This window comes from Sciurus vulgaris (assembly GCF_902686455.1).
Source record: "Sciurus vulgaris genome assembly, chromosome: 1".
Taxonomy (NCBI): Eukaryota; Metazoa; Chordata; class Mammalia; order Rodentia; family Sciuridae; genus Sciurus; species Sciurus vulgaris.
Window position 1 is genome coordinate 66,398,176 of NC_136461.1, and position 21,707 is coordinate 66,419,882.

The 21,707-nt window shown below is 35.1% G+C and overlaps 1 protein-coding gene across 1 annotated transcript; it reads left to right on the plus strand.

Moving 5' to 3' along the window:
• The first annotated feature begins 1,753 nt into the window (after positions 1–1,753).
• IFI44 (interferon induced protein 44) lies at positions 1,754–21,496 on the plus strand. The gene is made up of 9 exons (XM_079102846.1): positions 1,754–1,880; positions 2,096–2,595; positions 10,525–10,561; positions 11,223–11,418; positions 11,568–11,714; positions 14,866–15,037; positions 16,504–16,604; positions 18,901–19,072; positions 21,185–21,496. Exons 2-8 carry the CDS (start codon positions 2,106–2,108, stop codon positions 19,066–19,068), a joined length of 1,311 nt encoding a protein of 436 aa, XP_078958972.1. The 5' UTR covers positions 1,754–1,880; positions 2,096–2,105; the 3' UTR covers positions 19,069–19,072; positions 21,185–21,496.
• Positions 21,497–21,707: the final 211 nt, after the last annotated feature.

A 21,707-nucleotide genomic window follows, 5' to 3' on the forward strand; every position in this document is an offset into this window, starting at 1 on the left:
TATACCCCAAAGCCATGCCTCAATTTGTCTCCTCCAGCCACCCACTACCACTTCAATGAATCCCATCTGGGATTAATTCACTGACTGAGTTAAGACTCACAACCCAATTTCTTCTCTGAACCTGCCTGCATTGTCTCACATATGCGCTTTTAGGGGACACCTTACATCCAAACCATAATAATACGTAAGCCGATATCTTCTTTAGAAGAACAGTTTTAAGGATAATCATGCTGCTTTCTCCTAGAAAAAGGCAGGCCATAATTAGAAAATAATGAAAAATTTGATGAAGGGACACAAGTCAGCCCCTCTCATCTTCATCTCATCTTCAGAGATGAGTTGATGAGTAATCATCTTTTAAGGCATAGCTCATCTTATAGCAGTGACTTTTGGGAAGGGGCTTCTACTCAAGTGAAAAGATGGTGATCGCCTAGATGTAATTTTCTTACTTTATTTTCATATTAACCGAATACGTTTTAAAAGTATATTTATGGATGCCATTGCCTTTAGTTTAATTGCCATGGCCAAGTAGTTTAATTGTATTACAAAATTCCTTACAGTACAGGGAAACAAGGTAATATGTTGTTTGAAGAGTGTGAAGGTTTTTATCTTTTTCTTAAATCTGTAGTAATGCACAACTGACATGCAGTAAATTGCACACCTTGAAAGTATATAATTAAATGTTTCGACAAATGTAAATACATTATACCTCTTGTCAAATCTTGACTGTGAAATTTAGTAACTGAGTGATTTTTATTTAATCACTTAACTCCAAGATTCTGTTTATTTTTTTGAAAACTGGCAACAATGTTAGTATCTTACTCATACATTACTGAAATATAAGTGAGATACAAGGCAAATAAGATCTAACAATTTAGGGTGCTTTTAAAGTTAAGTAAATAATATCCACAAGTGGGTTAAAATATATATTTTTGATATTGTTATTCTTTTTAGTAGGGTCAAGACCTTATATTCTTTTCGGGGCACAGCAAGTAATTTAAATGTGCTAGAACCAGTCACATATAAAACAGTGAAGGATCTGTGTGGACAACAGAGAACTGGAGGGTGACTGTCTAATGATGTAAAGCATACACATTTCAACTTTTTAAAGGGAACTTTTGGTCCCATAGAACATATCTGCAGGTTGCATTCTGCCCTTATGACAAATTTGTGACCCTCAGCAATGTGAAGCTAGAAAAGGGACTTCGGTATGAAATTGACGTGATTTGGTTTATATCTCACAAATCTGCTGTGGGGAGGAAAATGAATTGGAGAGGGGACAGCAGAAAAGCAGAGGACTGAATTGGGAGGTTATTGTAGTAATCTACAGAAGGAAGAATGCTAGTTTGGAGTAAATTAATAGCAAAGACAAGAAAAGTGGATGAATTTGAGATGTAATTTGGAGGTAGAACAGAGGCAATTTTTACATGTCCCTATGCAGAAACTGGTTGAATTTTCTTTAAAAAATTCTTAGATCAGGCTGGGGATATAACTCAGCTGGTAGAGTGCTTACCTTGTAAGCATGAGACCCTGGTTTCAATCCCCAGCACAAAAAAAAAAAAAAAAAAAAAAAAAAAAAAAATCTTTTATCAGTGAACTGATATGTTTTCCTCCCTCTTCTATCAATGTCTAGGTTTTCCTAATATTATTTTTATCTAACTTTATTGTCTAAATGCACTGGATCACTTAAGGGTCCTTCACTGAGGGAAGCAGGCATGCAGCCAGTTAGGCGGGGCTTGCTGAGTTTCGGTTTCCTTTCCTAAGTCTCTGAAACTGCACGGCTGCTGCTGCCTAGCCTTTACTCCTCCCATTTTGTGCCTGCTTTGCCTTCTGGCGAGAGCAGCATTCTTGGGTTGCAGTCTTCCTGCAGGCTCTTCTAACAGGTAAATTGCTGCTTAAACAATCAATTTTATTTTCTAAAACTAATCATTTAGAATAAAAAGCTAGGTAATGCTTTATCTTGCTACCCGCTTACCTTGTGTTTGTTCATTTCCCATGTTATGTTAATAAGAAAAATCAATGTGAGCTTTGTGAGCTTTTGGAAGTACATGGGTCTGTTTGCAATATTTAATGGAAACTATATTGGATTTTTCATCAGATTGAGAAGTATGGCTCTGACAACTCGTTTGACGTGGTTGCAAGAAAAGAGACTGCAAAATCATTTTGGAGGAAAGCAGTTTAGCCTTCTTTATAAGGCTAGTGTCCATGGATTCAGTGCTAAGAATTTGTTTCAGAAATGCTGTAACCAAGGACCTATAATAATAGTGATTTACAGTGAAAATGATGTTACTGGAGCATACGTGCAACACAGTTACCAGGAAAACAGGGAAGTTCCTATCATCCTTTTTGTACTTCAAGAGACTGAGATTTTGGAATATAAAATAGGATCACATATACCAGAGATATTGATCTATGACAGGTATTTGCCATTATCAGACTTCAATCAAAAACGTCTGGATTTTAAGAATCCTTCTGCTGGGTTCTGTATATATCTACGCCACAAAGTGGTGGCCATGAGCTCAAAAGTAAGTGAAGAACTTGGACTACCTGAAAATTGTACTGCTTCCTTTCAGGAATGTGAAGTTTTTCGATGTGAAGGTAGGTTTAATCAGATGATCCAATTCTATGTAGATTCTTCTTCTTATGTTGGTAGGTTTCCAGTTGATCTGCCTCCTTAAGGAGAAGTGACCTCTTCAGTTGCCCTGTTCTCTGGATAGATAGTCCACAATGAAATCTGGCTACAAATTGCTTGCTAAAAAACAATGATTATTAAAAAAGAAGTGTGTGTGTGTGTGTGTGTATGTATATATTATATATATGTTGTGTGTATGTATATGTATTATATATATTATGTATATTATATATACATACACACAACATATATATGACTCAACCATGGAGATGTATACATATATATATATACACATATGTATGTACATACATATGTGTGTGTGTGTATAGAGATGTACCCTCTTAAATTTTTAAGTGTACTACACAGTATCATGAACTATAAGCATTACGCTCTGTAGTAGACCTTTAAGACTTAAATATTTTGCACAACTAAACTATCTTTCAGTCTGCATCTCTCCCTCTCTCTTTTCTCTGTGGGCCCTGACAGCCACAGCCATTATTCTCAGCCTGTATGAATTTGACTATTTTAGATTCCTCATAGAAGTAGGATCATGAGTATTTGTCCTGCTATTTGGCTTACACTTTGCATAACACTTCAGGTCCATACCTGCTGTCACTAATGTCAGGATCACCTTCTTTTCTACAGTTAAATAATATTCCATTGTGTGTGTACCACACTTTAAAACTGATTCATCCAATCATGGACATTTAGGTTGCTTCCCAGGTGGAGTTTTCCACCAGATCAAAAGATGACGATTAATTTCTTTACTTCTCTACTAAAGGACATCTGTTATGGTTCGTGTTCTTGATAAAAGCCGTTCTAATTGGAGTGAGATGAGATCTTAGAGTTGTTTTAATTTGCATTTCTCTAATCACCAGAGAAGTTGAACATTTGTTCATATATTTATTAATCGCCTGTATATCACCTTCTGTAAAGTGTCTGTCCAGTTCCTTGACCTGTTTTTGATTGGGTTCTTGTATTTTTGGTGTCATGTTTTATAAGTTCTTTATAAATTTTGGAGATTTACGCTCTACCTGAAGTACATGTGGAAAAGATCTTCTCCCACTCTGTGGGCTCTCTTTTCACATTATTGATTGTATCCTTTGCTGAGAAAAAGCTTTTTAGTTTGAATCCATCCCATCTATTGATTCTTGCTTTGGTTTCTTGTACTTTGGGATTCTTGTTAATTAAGTCTGATCCTAAACCAACATGATGAAGCTTCGGGCCTACTTTGCCTTCTATTTGGTAGAGAGTCTCTAGTCTAATTCCTAAGTCCTTGATCCATTTTGAGTTGACTTTTGTGCAGAGTGAGAGATAAGAGTTTTAATTTCATTTTACTGCATACGGATTTCCAGTTTTCCCAGCACCATTTGTTGAACAGGCTATCTTTTCTCCATTGTATGTTTTTGGCTTCTTTGTGTAGTATGAGGTAACTATATTCATGTGGATTTGTCTCTGTGTCTTCTATTTTGTAGCATTGGTCTGCCTGTCTATTTTGGTGCCAATACCATGCCATTTTTGTTACTATTGCTCTGTAGTATAGTTTAAGGACTGGTATTGTGATACCTCCTGCTTCATTCTTTCTGCTCAGGATTGCTTTGACTATTCTGGGTCTCTTATTCTTCCAGATGAAGTTCATGATTGCTTTCTCTATTTCTATGAGGAATGTCATTGTGATTTTAAGTGGAATTGCATTGAATTTGTATAGTGCCTTTGGTAGAATGACCATTTTGACAATGTTAATTCTGCCTATCCAAGAACATGTGAGATCTTTTCATCTTCTAAGGTTTTCATTAATTTCTTTCTTTAGTCTTTTGTAGCTTTCATTGTAGAGTTCTTTCACCTCTTTTTTTAGATTGGTTCCCAAGTATTTTTTTTATTTATTTTTTTGAGGCTATTGTGAATGGAGTGGTTTTCCTCATTTCTTTTTTCAGAGGATTCATCTCTTATGAATAGAAATGCATAGATTTATGCATATTGATTTTGTATCCTGCTACTTTGCTGGATTTATTAGTTCTATAAGTTTTCTAGTGGAGTTTATTGGATCCTTTTAGAATCATGTCATTGGCAAATAGTGATAGCTTGAGTTCTTCTTTTCCTGTTCATATCCCTTTAATTTCTTTGGTCTGCCTAATTGCTCTGGCTAGATTTTCAAGGACAGTGTTGAATAGAAGTGGTGAAAGACAGCACCCCTGGCTTGTTCCAGTTTTTAGAGGGAATGCTTTCGGTTTTTCTTCATTGAGAATGATGTTGGCTGTGGGTTTAGCATAGGTAGACTTTACAATGTTCAGGCATGTTCCAACTATCCCTATTTTTTCTAGTGTTTTAAGCATGAAGGAGTGCTATATTTTATTAAATGCTTCCTCAGCATCTATTGAGATAATCATATAGTTCTTAACTTTAAGTCTATTGATGTGATGATTTACTTTTATTGGTTTACGTTTATTGAACCAACCTTGCATCCCTTGGATAAACCCAACTTGATCACGGTGCACTATCTTTAATATTTTTTTAATGTGATTTGCCAGAATTGTTGCATCTATGTTCATCAGGGATATTGGTCTAAAGTTTTCTTTCCTTGATGCGTCTTTGTCTGGTTTTGGTATCAGAGTGATACTATCTTCATAGAATGAGTTTGGAAGGGTTCCTTCCTTTTCTATTTCCTGGAATACTTTGAGGAGTATTGGTAATAGTTCTTTAAAGATCTTATAGAATTTGACTGAGAATCCATCTGGTTCTGGGATTTTTGCTTGGTAGACTTTTGATGGCTTCTTCTATTTCGGTGCTTGAAATTGATCTGTTTAAATTGTGTTTATCTTCCTGGTTCAGTTTGGGAGGATCATATATCTCTAAAAATTTGTCAATGTCTTTGATATTTTCTATTTTGTTGGTGTATAGATTTTCAAAGTAACTTCTAATTATGTTACGTATTTCAATGGTGTCTGTCGTGATTTCTCCTTTCTCAACATGAATTCTAGTAATTTGAGTTTTCTCTCTCCTTCTCTTCATTAGTGTGGCTAAAGGTTTATCACTTTTGTTTACTTTTACAAAGAACCAACTTTTTGTTTGTCAATTTTTTAAATTGTTTCTCTTGTTTCAATTTCATTGATTTCAGCTCTGATTTTAATCATTTCCTGTCTTCTACTACTTTTGGTGTTGATCTGTTCTTTTTCTTGGACTTTGAAATGTAATGTTACATCATTTATTTGTTGACTTTTTGTTCTTTTAATGTATGAGCTCAATGCAAACTTTCCTCTTAGGACTGCTTTCAGAGTGTCCCAGAGATTTTGATATGCTGTGGTGTTATTCTCATTTACATCTAAGAATTTTTTTATTTCTTCCATGATGTCTTCTGTTATCATTGCATCATTCAATAGCATATTATCTAGTCTCCAGGTGTAGGAGTAGTTTTTGTTTTTTATTTTATCATTAATTTCTAATTACATTCCATTTTGGTCTGATAGAATACAAGGTAGTATCTCTCTTTTTTGTATTACTAATGGCTGCTTATGGTCTATTTTGGCATAGCATATGGCCTATTTTGGAGAAGGATCCATGTGCTGCTGAGAAGAAAGTGTATTCACTCAATGATGGATGAAATGCTCTATACATGTACATTAAGTCCATATCATTGATTGTATTATTTAATTCTGTAGTTTTTCTTTGTTCAGTTTTTGTTTGGAGGATCTATCCAGTGGTCAGAGTGGTGTGTTAAAGTCTCCCAGTATTATTGTGTTTTGGTTGATTTGATTCTTGAAATTGAGAAGGGTTGTTTGATGTACTTAGATGCTCCATTGTTTGGGACATAAATATTTAAAATCATTATGTCTTGCTGGTTTATGGTTCCCTGAAGCAGGATGAAATGTCCTTCTTTGTCCTTTTGACTAACTTAGGTTTGAATTCCATTTTATCTGATATGAGGACAGAGGAGACCCCTGCTTTTTTACTGAGTCCATGTGCATGATATGTTCCCCCCCAACCTTTCACCTTTAATCTGTGGATGTCTTTTCCTATGAGATGAATCTCTTGAAGGCAGCATATTGTTGGGCCTTTCTTTTTCATCCAATCTGCCAGTCTATGTCTTTTGATTAATAAATTTAGACCATTAGCATTCAGAGTTATTATTGAGATATGATTTGTATTCCTGGTCATTTTGGCTTATTTTTGGTTTTTAACTTGACTTGGTTTCTCCTTTGATTGGCTTTTCCCTTTAGGGTAGTTCCTCCCTTTGCTGACTTGTATTGTTGTTTTTCACTTCCTCCTCACGAAATATTTCTCTGAGACTGTTCTGCAGTGCAGGCTTTGTATTTGTGAATTCTTTTAACTTTTGTTTATGGTGGAAAGATTTTATTTCATCATCAAATCTGAAGGTTAATTTTGCTGGATATAAGATTCTTGTTTGGCATCCATGTTCTTTTAGAGCTTGAAATATGTTGTTCCAGGCCCTTCTAGCTTTTAGGGTCTGGGCTGAGAAATCTGCAGATATCTGTATTGTTTTCCCCTTATATGTAATCTGATGCTTTTCTCTCACAGCCTTTAAAATCCTATCTTTATTTTGTTTGTGAACTATTTTCATTATAATGTGTCTTGGTGTGGATTTGTTGTAATTTTGTGCATTTGGTGTTCTGTAAACCTCCTGTAGTTTTTTTTTTTTTTTTCCATTTCATTCTTCAGGTTTGGGAAATTTTTTGATATTTTGTTGAACAGTTTTTCATTCCTTTGGTTTGTATCTCTGTGCCTTCCTCAATCCCAATAATTCTTAAATGTGTTCTTTTCATGATATCCCAAAATTCTTGGAGGTTCTGTTCATCTTCTCAGTTTGGTCAACTTTACTTTCAAGATTAAATATTTTGTCTTCATTGTCTGAGCTTCTCTCTTCCATGAGATCTATTCTGTTGGTGATGCTTTCTAATGAGTTTTTAATTTGGTTTATTGTTTCTTTCAAGTATTTCTTTTCTTTTTTTCACAAAATCTCTCTTTATTGAAGTGCTCTTTTGCTTCCTGCATTTGTTCTTTTATCTATTTGTTGGAGTAATCATGCATTGCCTGTGTTTGCTCTCTTATCTCATCTTTTGCTTCATGGATCATTTTAATTATGTAGATTCTAAACTCCTTTTCTGTCATTTCTACTGCCATGCTGTCTTTGTATTCTATCAATATAGCATCTTGGTTTGTTAAGGACACTTTCCTCCCTGTTTTTACATGTTATTTGTGTATATTCCTCCCTAGTGGTGAAAATCTGAGGTATTGCAGTTTCCCCCTGTAGGCTCATTGTGGCCCTGCAGGTTTCCAATATCTCTCCTTTGAGGGGGAGATCAATATTAGCAGCACCCAATATAAATAATATGCAACCCTACAGCAGATAACCCTTATAAAGACGTTAACAGTATTGTAATAAACAGATAGGATGAGTATGATTATTATCTACAGTATAGCCAATAGGCTTGCAATGAACTCTACAACTTCTAGTGGTGGACGAAGAGGATGGAGAGGGGTGTAGGATGGAACCATTAAGGGATAAGAAGTGAGTAAACAGAGGTACCAGATCAAGGGAAGAATGAGAGTGGGATCAAAAGAAGTTGGTGTTTAGCATGAGAAAAGGGAGAGACTCCGAAGAAATAGGTGAATAAAAGAAAATAGAGTGAGAAAAAAAAAAGAAAGAAAAATTAAAAATTAAAAAAAAAAATCTATTGTTCACAGTCAACCACCACGCAAACCTTCCAGTCCTCAGACTCTCCATGCGAGCATGGTACTTGTTAAAAGGCCTCCAGTCTCCTGTAGGTGTCTCAGGACAGGAGCTGCTCTAACCAGAGATGGTGACCATGCCCTCAGGGTTAATTCAAAGTGTCTGCACCAGACTCCAAACACACTGGGGAGCTGCAGCCCAGGCAACTCCAGTGCTGAGTAGGCATGGGGCGTGGCAGGTGTCTCAGAAGTGGTGGGGACTGGGTGATCATGGTCCTGGGCATGGGTTTTTTAAGTAAGAATGGACAGGGTTGTTAAATGAAGTTTATGGGCCACCTTACGCATGGGAGGGTGGTAAGATTGTGGAACCCATATACACAACCTTACGTGGCATTGTCCACTAAGGTATACACTGTAAATCCATGAGCGCCACATTTATTTACTGTATGTAATTCTTTGTCATCCTTTAAGGATACTCAAAAGGTGGGTACTCTTCCTTGAAGCAAATATCATTAGATTATTTACCAGGACGTAAAATTTTAAGCATGTTTATAAGGAGATTGATCTAGGTCACTTGTCTTTTTTTTTCTTTCCCTGAGAGTATTCCCTAGCACAGTAAGTGAAGGCATCATAATTCAGCTGTTCTAACTCTGTCTCTGCATAGTGAGTCATCCTTATTGTACATTCATTCATTCCTTTTCATTTTCACAGAGTACATTGTGATGAATCCATCAATTTTTTTTTTAATGCAATTTCTGTTAATGAACATTTGAGTTTTCCAGTTCAGGGCTATAAATACTTTTGTACATGATTCACACCTATACATATTTTCAGAGAATGCAAGAATGAAATTACAAGGTTATATAACATATACTTATGTTCAGCTTCAGTGGAAACTGACAAAATTTTTCAAGTAGTTGTACCTATTTCTGTTATGACAAATGGTATATGCGAGTTTCTGTGTACTTCAGATCTTCTCTAATGCTTCATATTAACAGTTTTAAAATGTACTATGTTGATATGTGGGGGTGGTGGTACAACATCTAGTGAATTTGACTTTCTTTGATTACTTTGGTAATTTATTTCACATTTTAAAATAATCATCATATTAACTATTCACCTTTTACAAGTTTTAAAATTTCTTTATTAAATATTTGTTTTTATATTCCTAAGATTTGTTCCCTTATTTTTTTCTGTTCCTATGTTCTATTTTCAAAACTTTTCTTCTTTCTTGTTATTAATGAAATGTATTTTTATCACAAAGTTGACAGGTGTTCCTATTGTGAATTGATACGTATTTATAATTTTGGTTTTACATTTCTTTTTGGTTAATATATTTATTTAAGAAAATGCTTTGTAAAAATCCCAAGAAGTTGCATCAATAATTATTCTTCTCCAGTTTTCATAGTCACTGATGAAGTCTATGATTTCAACTTTTAGTAATCTAATAAAGTTTACTTTGTCACTTTACATGTGGCCATATTTGTAAGTTTTCCACATAATGTTCTTTTTCTGTAGTTCAGAGAATTGCCAGTATGTCTAAACCTAATCCTCCCAGTTTTAAATTCACAACAAAACAGTGTCTCTTTCTGAGAAGCAAAACCTCTGAGTCTGAAACTCAGGGGTCTGGATGAAGTCCTCTGCACATGCCAACCACTTGCTGTGCTCTGATTGCCACATCACTGGGCCTGTCTTTTCTTCTGCTGGAGTGAGGGGAAAAAGTCTACTGACCTGACAGTCCTAGAGCTCCAATTGTTGATAGCAGGTTTCGAAAAAAATCCGATTTTTTTTGTTTCCTATTTGAGTGCCTCTGTGCATTATCTTCTCACACTTGTTGGATTTTTTAAAGGGAAAATACCTTAGAGCAATCCCAGTCTTTCTCTCACCTCTACATTCCTCTTGCTCTAGCTTCAGAATGCACCCCCACCTGCAAGGTCCATGTTAGTGAACTGCCCACTGCTGATGAGCAGTTGGGTTAAGAAGGATCTGAAGACACCATCTTCCAGTGCCCATCTTGCCCCTAGCTCTCTTCTTTGCAAAGAAGAATGATGATGTTAATGAGATTTGCCAGCATTTCCTCAACCTGTTTTTTTACTATACTGCACTGTTCTGATGGCAAGGTGATTTATGCATTTGTCCCTAGTGAATTCCTTCATATTCATTCAGTCATTTAACAATTCATAATCTACATTATTCTTTATTTCCTCTAGATTTATTGGACAAAAGAAAGCAAGAAGGAGTCATTAAGTAAGTTAATGTTTTTAACATTCTACTGTTCTGTTCATTATTTTTTGCTTATTTTATGATAGGTTCCATCAATAAAAAATGGCAACACATTATCACAGATAATCTGCAGATTGTCAAAAATAGATTAAAAGTATATTTGTGAAATAATTTTGCTTTAGTAAAGAAAAGAACATTGAGTAGAGAGAATAAATTCTGTTGTATACTTGAAAAAATCATTTGATGGAATGTCTGTTTTTGCTTACTTCAGAGAACTGCTGTGGAAGAAATGGTTGTCAGAGAAAATCTATTAATAACCTATAAGAACATGTTAGAAATGCTTTACTTCCATGAACTTCAAAAGTTATATATTATATTGTGATTTTTGAAGTTTTTTATTGATTTATTTATCTTCATGTTTAATAGCTGATGTTTAATCCTAATGATATACGGTCTTTTAGCTTGAGTCTGAAAAGTTTTATGTCTGAATTTAGTTTCAAGCGTTATTTTTGCTTTTCCTTCTTTTACAACAGGATTTAAAATAGGGTAGTCTTATGTCTGTATGCAAGAAGAAAACTGCTAATAATAAAAAATATACATATGAAAACAAATTAATTCTGTGAAAATTTATGGTAAACTCATGTGACCTAACCTCAGTCAGTTGTAAAAAATTGTGTTTAAATAGACTCAGGAGGATCTTGCTGTCTGAAATGAATACTTATGATCCGAATGAAGAAATGGTTCACCAAATAAGAATTCTGCTGCTTGGTCCAATTGGAGCTGGGAAATCTAGCTTTATCAACTCAGTGAAATCTGTTTTTCGAGGCCATGTGACCTGTCAGTCTCTGGTGGGCTCTGACCCAACTGGGATATCTACGAAGGTGAGTGTATTCTAGGCTACCCAGACTTTTCTCCTTTGTTCAGGGAGTTATTTTTGAAAAGCCTTTTGCAGATTAGCTTCATCCCATGTAGACTTTATCTCAGTTTACAACAAACAATGTATTTTTGAAGTTTGTTCATTCCTTTTTAGTACAGGACATATTCCATTAAGGATGGGAATGACGGTCGATGCCTGTCCTTTATTCTGTGTGACTCTCTGGGGCTGAGTGAGAAGTCAGGCCTATGTGTGGAAGACATAGTCTACATCTTGAAAGGCCACATTCCTGACAGATATCAGGTAAGATTTAGCTAATCATTAAGAAATTATAATTGATTTTCAAGATGTGTATTTTTGCACTATCCATGACATCAGTCTCTCTTAACTTAGTGCGCCAGCACTTATCTTTTGAAAATATACTTGCTAAAATTCATTTTTAGTGGTAAATTTTACAAAGAATAAAAATAATTCAAAGGACTTTCTGTCATGGCTTTCATAATAGCCATAAATTCTGGTCAATTTTCCATAAGGTAATTTTTCTTATGTAACAGAAGTCTGAAGGTAGGTAGCCTGGGGCCAGTGTAGAAGCTTGTAAGTTGAGTAATTTCAGAAATTCTTCTGCCTTTTTGAGCATCTTAGCACTGGGTGCTGAGGACTGAAGGTTTGTGTCCCCCACCCCCACAAAGTTCATATGTTGAAGACCCAATCATCAAAGTGATAGTTTGAAGGTGGGGCCTTTGGGAGACAATTGGAGACATCTTCTCTGCTTTCAAGGACACAGCCAAAGGTAACTGTCTGCGAAGCAGGAAGAGGAACATCACCAGACACCAAATCTTCTGGTACCTTGCTATTAGACTTCACCATCTCCAGAATTATGAGAAATAAATATTTGTTGTCAAAGCCACCACTCTATAGTAATTTCATTAGTAGCCCCACCTAAAGAAGGTGTGTGTCTTTCATTTTTATGTTCTCAGGGTGTTCATGCTGAGCACTGTCAGTGTACAAGGTCAGAGGAAGAGTTAGATTACAGAATCATGTTAAGTCTTTTTGTATTTTTTAAAAATATCAAGTTCATCTTCATAAACATTGAGATCTTGCATAAATCATTAATTTTCCTTGAACCAAATGCACAATCTTGGCAACATCTTTCATTGAATGTCTTTTGTATCTTTTCTTTACCAAATATGCATAGGGATCTGTTTGTTTATTCTTTGGTTTGTTTATTGATGTATTTATCTATTCCTTTATGATATCATTTTAATTTTCCATATTGCTTAACTTTTAATTACCATAGCAGTCAATTGTTTCTTGATAAATTAATGGATAAGTCACATTTATTACTTATTTATGGCTTTTATTTTCCTTGACAATTCTCAAATGTATTCTTTTTGAAGTAAAATGCTTGTGTTTTGTTTGATTGTTTGTGCTTGATTTGTTGTTATTTTGACTGAAATTTTATTAACATTTTCATGTTGAAAGTTTATTCATATATTTACATATCCAGTGTATCTATTCAGAAACATAGACTTAATTTTCTGTTTGTGCAAATTTATTTCATTCTTTAAAATAGGGTTAACTTGTAGGTACTGAATAGGTTCATTTGAAGTGTTCTTTTAAAAAATAAACCTTTTATTATAGAACATTTTAAACTTACATGAAAGTAGAAAAAATGGATTAATGAATACCAGGTACTTTGCTTCAAAAAATTTGACTCATATCCAAGTTTTGTTTCATCTGTGTTTACTCATCTTCTTTTCTCCTGTGTTATATTGAAGCAAATCAAAGAAATTCTAATATTTTATCTATAGTTGAATATACATTTATAAGCATAGAAATAAATATATAGGGGCATATATCATTCCTTAAACACAGACAAACTTCCTTATCACATCTAACATGTTCATTTGGTCCTCATCAAATACTGCTTAATATTCAGATCTCTAATTGTCTTATAAAAGTATCAGGCAGGGCTGGCGTTGTGGCTCAGTGGTAGTATGCTCAACTTGCATGTGTGAAGCCCTGGGTTCGAGCCTCAGCACCACACAAAAATAAAATAAAGGCATTGTGTTCACCTACAACTAAAAAATTTTTTAAAAAAAGTGTCAGGCATTTTATTTTTATTTTATTTTATAAACATTTTTTAGTTATTGATGGACCCAATACCTTTATTTTATTTATTTATTTTTATATGGTGCTGAGGATCAAACCTGGTGCTTCACACATGCTAGGTGAGCATTCTACCACTGAGCCACAAGACCAGCCCAGTATCAGGCATTTTAAACAGATTTTCTGAAAAATAACTCAAATGTATTCCATCTCTTTTAGCCTATATATTCTGTGTTTATATGGTTTTTTTTCCTTAAAATTTGTTTTAAGATATCTGGTTGGACATTCTGTAGACATCTATGTAGTCTGAACTTTCTACTCTTCATATCCCTCTGGGTAGTTTTACATAGTCCTTTATTTTCTGTAGATTCTGACCATTTGGCATTTGAATATGGAGATGTATTCTGAGTCAGATCCTACTTCATAGATGGTGGTTGCTTCTGGGAGGACATGCATGTTTTGGGTTTTCTTGCTTCTCTGATGTTATCCTTGCTCAATGCCTATATCCATTTATTAATGAGGGTGTGAAAATGGTGATATTCTGTTTTTTTTGTTCCTCATTATTTCACATACAAAAGAGAAACTTCCCCATATCTGCAGATTGGATAGTGATGGAAAGGGAAAAGCTCAGAAATATGCATGAATTTTTGTCTATTTTATGAACTGTTGAAAGAGCAAGTTCTTTCCTTTGTATTCAAGGAATCTATCTTCTTTCCATGCCCCTTTAAATAATTTTTCCCTCTTTCTGTAAGTAAACATGCAAGATTTACAGTTTATTTCTTTAATATATAAGAAAATACATATAGCTTTGTGCTTCTCCTTTTCTTAAGAGAAGTGGTGGAACACTATATTTTATGCATATATCAGACTTTTACTGCTACAAATAGTCCTATGGTGAACAGTCTTGTCTATCTGTTTATGGTTTTGCATTTTACTACTCTTATCTGTGGGACATCCCAGCAGAGCAATTGCTAGTTCAAGAGTAAAGACATCCATCACATCTTGAATCATTTCCCCTCCTTACTCTCTGCCTGATTATACTACCTTTCTGTGAATTCTTTTACATCCATCTTTCCCCACATTGCTTCTTCCATCTAGAATACTTTCTCTAGACTAACTGCCTTTTTCTAGCCCTCAGATTGCATGTCCCTTGCTCACATAGAAGCTTATCTGATGAGGTGAAAGGGCAGCTAGCTACTTGCAAAATGACCATGATAGTTAACCTTGTAATATTAGAGATTTGTCTCTTTCGTTCACTGTTTTGTTCACTTGTACAGTTCCTGGTGCATAGCATATATTCATAAATATTCGTTGATTAATACATTATTTTATTTCTGCCTTACAGTTTAATTCCATGGAACCAATCACATCAAGGCATCCTAACTACATTCATTCCCCATCACTGAAGGACAGAATCCACTGTGTGGCATTTGTGTTTGATGCCAGCTCTGTTGAACAACTCTCTCCTGAGATGGTAGCAAAGATCAAGAGAATTCAAAAGGAGGTGATAAAATGTGGTGAGTCTCATTCTACTTTGCTACTAAGGGTAATTGACTAGAGTTTATTGTAGAATGTTTTGGGGGTAGGGTAGGATGAAGGATTTAAGTAATTACAAATTTGAATCTCTCCTGGTTCATGATCTCTCTTTGCCTCAATTTTTTAATCAATATAATCAGTACACACACACACACACACACACATTGGGGTCTCCCTTGTGCACTCTTTGGCAATCAGGAGTTCAACTCCTTCACATCAGGGCATGGAATTTTTAACGCTACTTGGTTCTTTGTGGAATTGTCATTGTGGTCCTCCTATTCAGGGGTCTTCATCCTATAGTTGATCCTATGTTAATGTGGATGCTGGGGTCAGTGACTGGACAGGAGTTACCTTATTGTGTCTGTGTTACTAAAGAAATGTCCCTTCTGAAATATAGAGAGATACCTGTGACCACAATGCCTAGCTTTACCCTGACCTCAGTGGACACTGTCAAGAGTTAGTCCCTTTAATCTTTCTGTCTTGATGTTTCCCTAGTTAGCTCCCCAATTAGCCCCTTTTGCTTCTGTTTGCTTATTCTCAAGGTCCGTGCATTGTAATGTTTTTCTGCAAATTATCTGCTACAAGTTGCTTACACATCTTCCTTGGAAGGAATTTATGGAAACTTTAAAAGTAACTTAAAGGGGCTGGGAATGTGGCCCAGTGGTATTTTCCTAGGATGTGTGAGGCCCTAAATTTGATCCCTGGCACCAGAAAAAAAAAAAAAAAAAGCAATTTGAAAAACATATGTGACCTTGCTTTTTACTTCATGTCCATTACTAACTACTACTTAACAGCGAGAAAAAGAAAAATAATCGGAAAAGTAAAATGTTTGTAGGAGGAGGCAGCAGAAAGACTGGAGAATGGAAAAAGAAAGGATCAGAGAGTGAAGACGCCCCACTTTGACTTTTTTTGGCCTTACCAATTTTGAGTGGGAATGAGCCAGTGTGTCACAAATTTGATCGTTAGAAAAAGGGAAATGATTGATTTATCTGCCCTCTGAAATTTAAAATCTTACAACTGTGGTGTATGAAGAGGTGCTTGCTAAAATTGTGAGGCAGGAATGGTTTATTTATGAAGTCCTAATGCATTCTGTCTCCTTCTTAAATGTCTTTTCTCCCTATCACCTTCATTAGAGCCCTTGTTTTTTTTTCTCTATAAAATTAGTTAGCAATATTGTAGCATAAATTTTACTTACCTTTCCCACGTTGTGGTTTTATTGGAATTTTCATTTCTTACCATGGAATGCAATGAAGGGATATCCCATGTCAGAGAAATTCCAGGTACTATGAATAGTCCAGGAGAATATTTTTTGAGGGGTGGATGTGGGACAACTTCCCAAATCTAAAATTGCTCCATGGGGAACTTATGATCTGGTTGACAGTTGATTAACTTAAGAATACTGATGCTGTATGTAATGATAAAAACAGTAAGTGTCTGTTTGACATAGGCGTGGTACAGATGGCTTTGCTCACTCATGTGGATTGCTTGGATCTGATTACAGCAGGTGACTTTCCAGACATCTATAGCTGTGTGCCTGTGAAACTCAAGGTAATAAGTTATGCTTCATGTAAACACATGCTTTTGGATATGTCTCTATGATCACATGACATTGCTGTATATAAAAACAAAATAGACATATACTGAGTTTAAGAAGAATTAAAATAACTTCTTAGGTAATTGGGACTCATTTCCCAACTTTTAAAAGGTAAATGTTGCTGGGGTCCAGCCCTAGCAGGGGTCATAGTGGTCTCAGGTGATGGAGTAGGCGTCGGCGTGGTGAAGAACAAAGCAATACAAACTCAAGGAATGGATGCTAAATTCTAAATTTTATTTTTCCCAGCCAGCTTTTTATACATTAAAAGGTAGGCAGTTACACATGTTTTTTCAGAACAGGGAAAGGTCACAAGGAGAAAAACAAAAATACTTTGTATGATCATTACTAGACTAGACAATGAAATATTCTAATTATTCTAGTAATTGCTTACTTGTGATAACCTATAACTAAACAACAAGACATATTAATATTTAACTAATCATAAAGTTTAAAGCAAACTCAGTAGGGTTGAATAAATGTGTGACTACTGCTGTAGTTAAGAAATGCTAGACATTTTAAGGTAACAAATATATCATCTTATACTGTGTGAACTAAACACTGAGGAACCCTTTATTTCTTCTGTTCCTGTTAATCCTTCCGGATGGGGTTGGAATTATTTGCCTATGTGTTTCAGGTCATCTGAGAGTAGTCAACAGGGGATTGTATTTTTTTTTATAACAATCTTGGTTACTCAGAGTTTCATAGCAAATGACTAAATCTGAAATCACTGTTCCATTAGAAGTCTGGTTTTATATTCTAACCCTGGTTCTGTTAAGACCCCTATTTTCAGGGAAAACACATAAAATATTAATAGTAAACCTACACATATAAGCAAGCAAGGAAGGAAAGCCCGCAACCGAATTCCCAAGGAGATGAGACTTTGCAAACATCTTTATTACTCAGTGGAATCCTTGTCAAGCACTGAGGGGAATTGCAGGTGGCGTAACAAAATGTACACAAGACATATGTGTGTTTATATCTGTATCTATATAATCTTTACAGTGACACTAATGAATAATTTTCATTCATTACAATTTAATTGAATCAAGTATATTATTGATTACCTTTAAGATCAACCTGGTATAATAGTCTCTAATTAGATACCAGATAATTAGAACAATTCCCCTGCACTAAAAAGTTTATCATTTCATAAGTGGGGTGAGAGGATTGGAGAATGGATAAGAAAAAATTGACAAAATTATATGATATGATTAAGTATGAGAGATATCATGAAATGAATAAAAAACAAAGTGCCTTCAAAGTTTAGAGCAAAATGTCATGTGGGAAGATTTCTCCAATGAGGTGGCACTGGGAAATGGCTTTCAAGGAGAAATATTTTAAGAAGTGAAGAGACAAATAGGGGGAATGTGAATATATCAATGGAGGAGAAAGCATCATGGCTGGAGGCATGAATTTACTCAATTTAGTTGGTGGCCAGGTCTTTGCAGAGGGAGATAAAATGAGAAAGGAATATTTGCATGAGATAATGTTACTTAATTTGTGTATTGTGGGGAATCATAGCAATTTTTTGAAAGGGTAACAATATGTTCAAAGTTATACTGCACAGAAACTAATCTGCTTGCCAATGTGGGCAGAATACAATAGAGTCAAAAGTGATGTGGAGATGGGGACACCAGTTGCAAAATGTAATAATAGCTAATATTTATTAAGCACTAAATATGTGATAGATTTTTCTCATTCAATGCTAATAACAATCTTGTGAGATGCATCCTGTCATTACTACATTTTATAGATGAGAAAGCGAAGGCACACAGAATACAGCATTTCCAATGTTTATTGACAGTGCTAAGAAATGACAGAGCCATACTGTGAACCAGGCAGTTCGGCTACAGAAACAAACTAGTCTATGCAAGAGTTAAGCATTGGTCTAGTCAACTCTACTTATTCTGAATAATTTTTAAAGAGAAACAGGAAAATCATGGACTCTAGCATATGGTAAAAATACTTCAAGTTCATAGAAGTTTTTATGGTAGAAACTGTAATTTTTGTTTCTAATTTATAATGAATCTATTACATGTATTCTAAATGAAAAGTATCATGATATTAGAACCTGACAAATGAAGTTCTTCCAGAAAGTGTTTATGGGGTCAGATGTTCATTTTTGTAATAATAATAAAATTATTGCTAAGCTCCTACTTTTTGTTACTTTCATAATTGACATTGCCGTATTTTTTTTTTTTTTTTTTTTTACTATTTCAAAATCCCTGTGTTTTAATTTCTGTATGACAGCTGGAGGCAGTCCACAGAAAACTTGGATTTGTTCTTTCTGACATCTTGGTGGTCAGCAATTATGTTTCTGAGTGGGAGCTGAATCCTCTGAAGGATTTTCTGATCCTCTCTGCACTGAGAAAGATGTCATGGGCTGCAGATGACTTCCTAGAGGATTTGTCTCACTAAACAGGTAGATGCTTTTGGTGGTGTAGAAGTTTGAAAGTATCATCTACTTGGCTAAGACTTCCTGCCTGGATCTTTTGTGTACCTGGCAATTCTCTGTCTCTTTGTGGGTCTTGTGATTAGTACTGCCCTTTAACTCACTGACTTGATGCACTGTCTTGCCTCCTCTCTTATTAAAACCTCCATAATATTCTGGAGAATTCATACTAGTTCTCTTCCTCCCTGACTTGTTTTAAGATAAAATTTTTGAAATGATCTATCTCTGTCATTCCCATTGTCTGAAAATCCCTTGTTTTATCCTTGGCCTCTTGTCTCAGAATATGTTTCTTTGCTTGGGAAATAGAACTGGATCAGATATTTTGACTTGTAAATCACCTGATGGCAGCAACTAATAGAGTGACTTCAAGAAAATATTGTCCTTGAGAATAGCTCCCACCATTGAAGGCAATCCATGTAGTAAGAGACCTGAAACACTAAATATATTTGGGTAATGTCAGAGAGATATTCCAGTAATAATGGATCCAATGGTGGATAAAATGGAAATGGAATAGTGACTGAAGAGTATCTTTGGGAAAATGAATCCATAAGCAGGTTGCATTCCTGCCTTTGAGGCAGACGATAGAACCACCATAATTGCCAGCTTTTATTACAAAAAAAGTCTGAATCTATGGTTCTCATCCTACTAAAGCAACATAAGCTTCCTGGTTTCCTGAAGGGAATCCCTGAGAGAAATAATGCTTGTTGAAAGCCTAATCGCTGTCACCCTATTGATGGTAAAAAGTTGGTTGAAGAAGGCAAAGTCCATACAATGTATAGAACTGAAGGCAGCTTATCTGAGAAGCAGGAAATATGGATTCTTATCTGAGGTAATGCCTGTATATTTACTGACTCCTACTGTGGTCATTGTCTTTGTATTCAGTGCAGATAGGATCTACATGATTGTATAATTAAAATGCACTGTGAGGGGAATTAAATCAGGGAAATTTGTGGGATTCTGTGGAAGACTTCAAATGGAACATATCAGTGACCACCAGATAAAACCTGGTTGTTGGCTCATAAAGGTTAGAATCCAAGGGCTCATGCACTTGCCCATTCCTTGAATGTATCTATTTGGGTGCATCAACTGAGCAGGTACAGTTACTCAAGTTTTAAATATTAGGTGGAACCATGACAGACACCTTTATGGAAAATGGTAACATGGCAACAAAACATCCAGCATGCTATCAGGAAGAGAATTTCCAGAAGAAGATTTTGGGTAAGAGTCTCTGAGGGCAAAGGTCAGTAGGTAAAAATGTTTTGGACCTTTAGTGGTTACCCGAGTAACATCCAGTAGGTCCTGACTAGAATAAATGCATGTTAGATGTTGATTTTGCTTATCTTTTGCTTATAGCAATGACTTAAGACACTATTAAAGATTTGAAACAATATAATGTGAACAAATTTGGTATTCTAGACTATACTTCATCATATCACTATATATATATACATATAAATATATATATATAAATATATACATATATATCTCCCAGGTGTATGTGTACAAAAATGAGCTAAGAGACAACATCATGTATACTTAGAACTGGATTGGATCAGTGCTGTTTCTTATCAGACATAATCTTTGATTATTTGTCCCTTCCCAAGGATCTTAGATTTCTGCATTTTTGACTTGAGTTTTTGGACTACTTTCTCTCATCTTACTCTCTCTGCATACAATATGGTCAGTGCTAGGAAGAGAATATACCTTTTATGTTTATGGTCTCTGATTTGGCACTATGTGTGTTCTCTTGTATCACCCTGCACATAGTATATGTTGCACTGTTGCAATCAAAGATTGACAGAGGTTTCAATTTATTTTATTCAGATGATACTTTAGTTCTTGGAAAATCAAATTAGAATATCATATTTCCTCCAGTTCTCTCTTACTCTCAAATGGTGGTTAAAGTCTCATACACTAACTTTGCTGGCCTGACATTGCTATTTGGGCTCTCCATCTCCATGGTGACCATACTTCTAAAGTCGGCAGTGTTTAGATCTCTAGTTACCCAATGCCCGCATTCCTTCCAGTTTCTTTTCACTGTACAATCCACTAGGAATCTCTTGTTTCTCTTTTTTTTTTCAGTGCTCAGAGGAAGTGAATTATCAAGTGTGCAAAGAAGAATATAACAATGTGAACCTTCCACAAATTAAAAATTTTGACACATCATAGAAGAATAAAACTAAGAAAGGAGAAAACAGGAAAGAGAGAAGTAGCTGAGAATAAAAGGGTGGGTTTTATTTACATCTAGGATGAATAGCATCTGAAGTATCTGTCATAGTCTCTGCAATAACTAGGAATAGCAAGATTTTGTCATTAATTGTGAAAAATAGTCATAATGGTTTTGGATTTATCTTATAAATCTGTGAGAAATAAAATATCATTTTATAAAACCTAGGTTCAACTTGAGTATGTGTGATTTTTGGGAAAAGTTTATTTTAATAAGATGTGTCAACATCTTCTAATCTTCACCTTGTTCATCTTAATTTTGCCTTGTTATTTTATTTATTTATTTATTTGCAGGGCTGAAGATTGAACCTAGTCTTATGGTATTTCATTTATAAAGTATTTAATTTTATTCTCTGTGGGTCCCCACTTAGTATTGTGT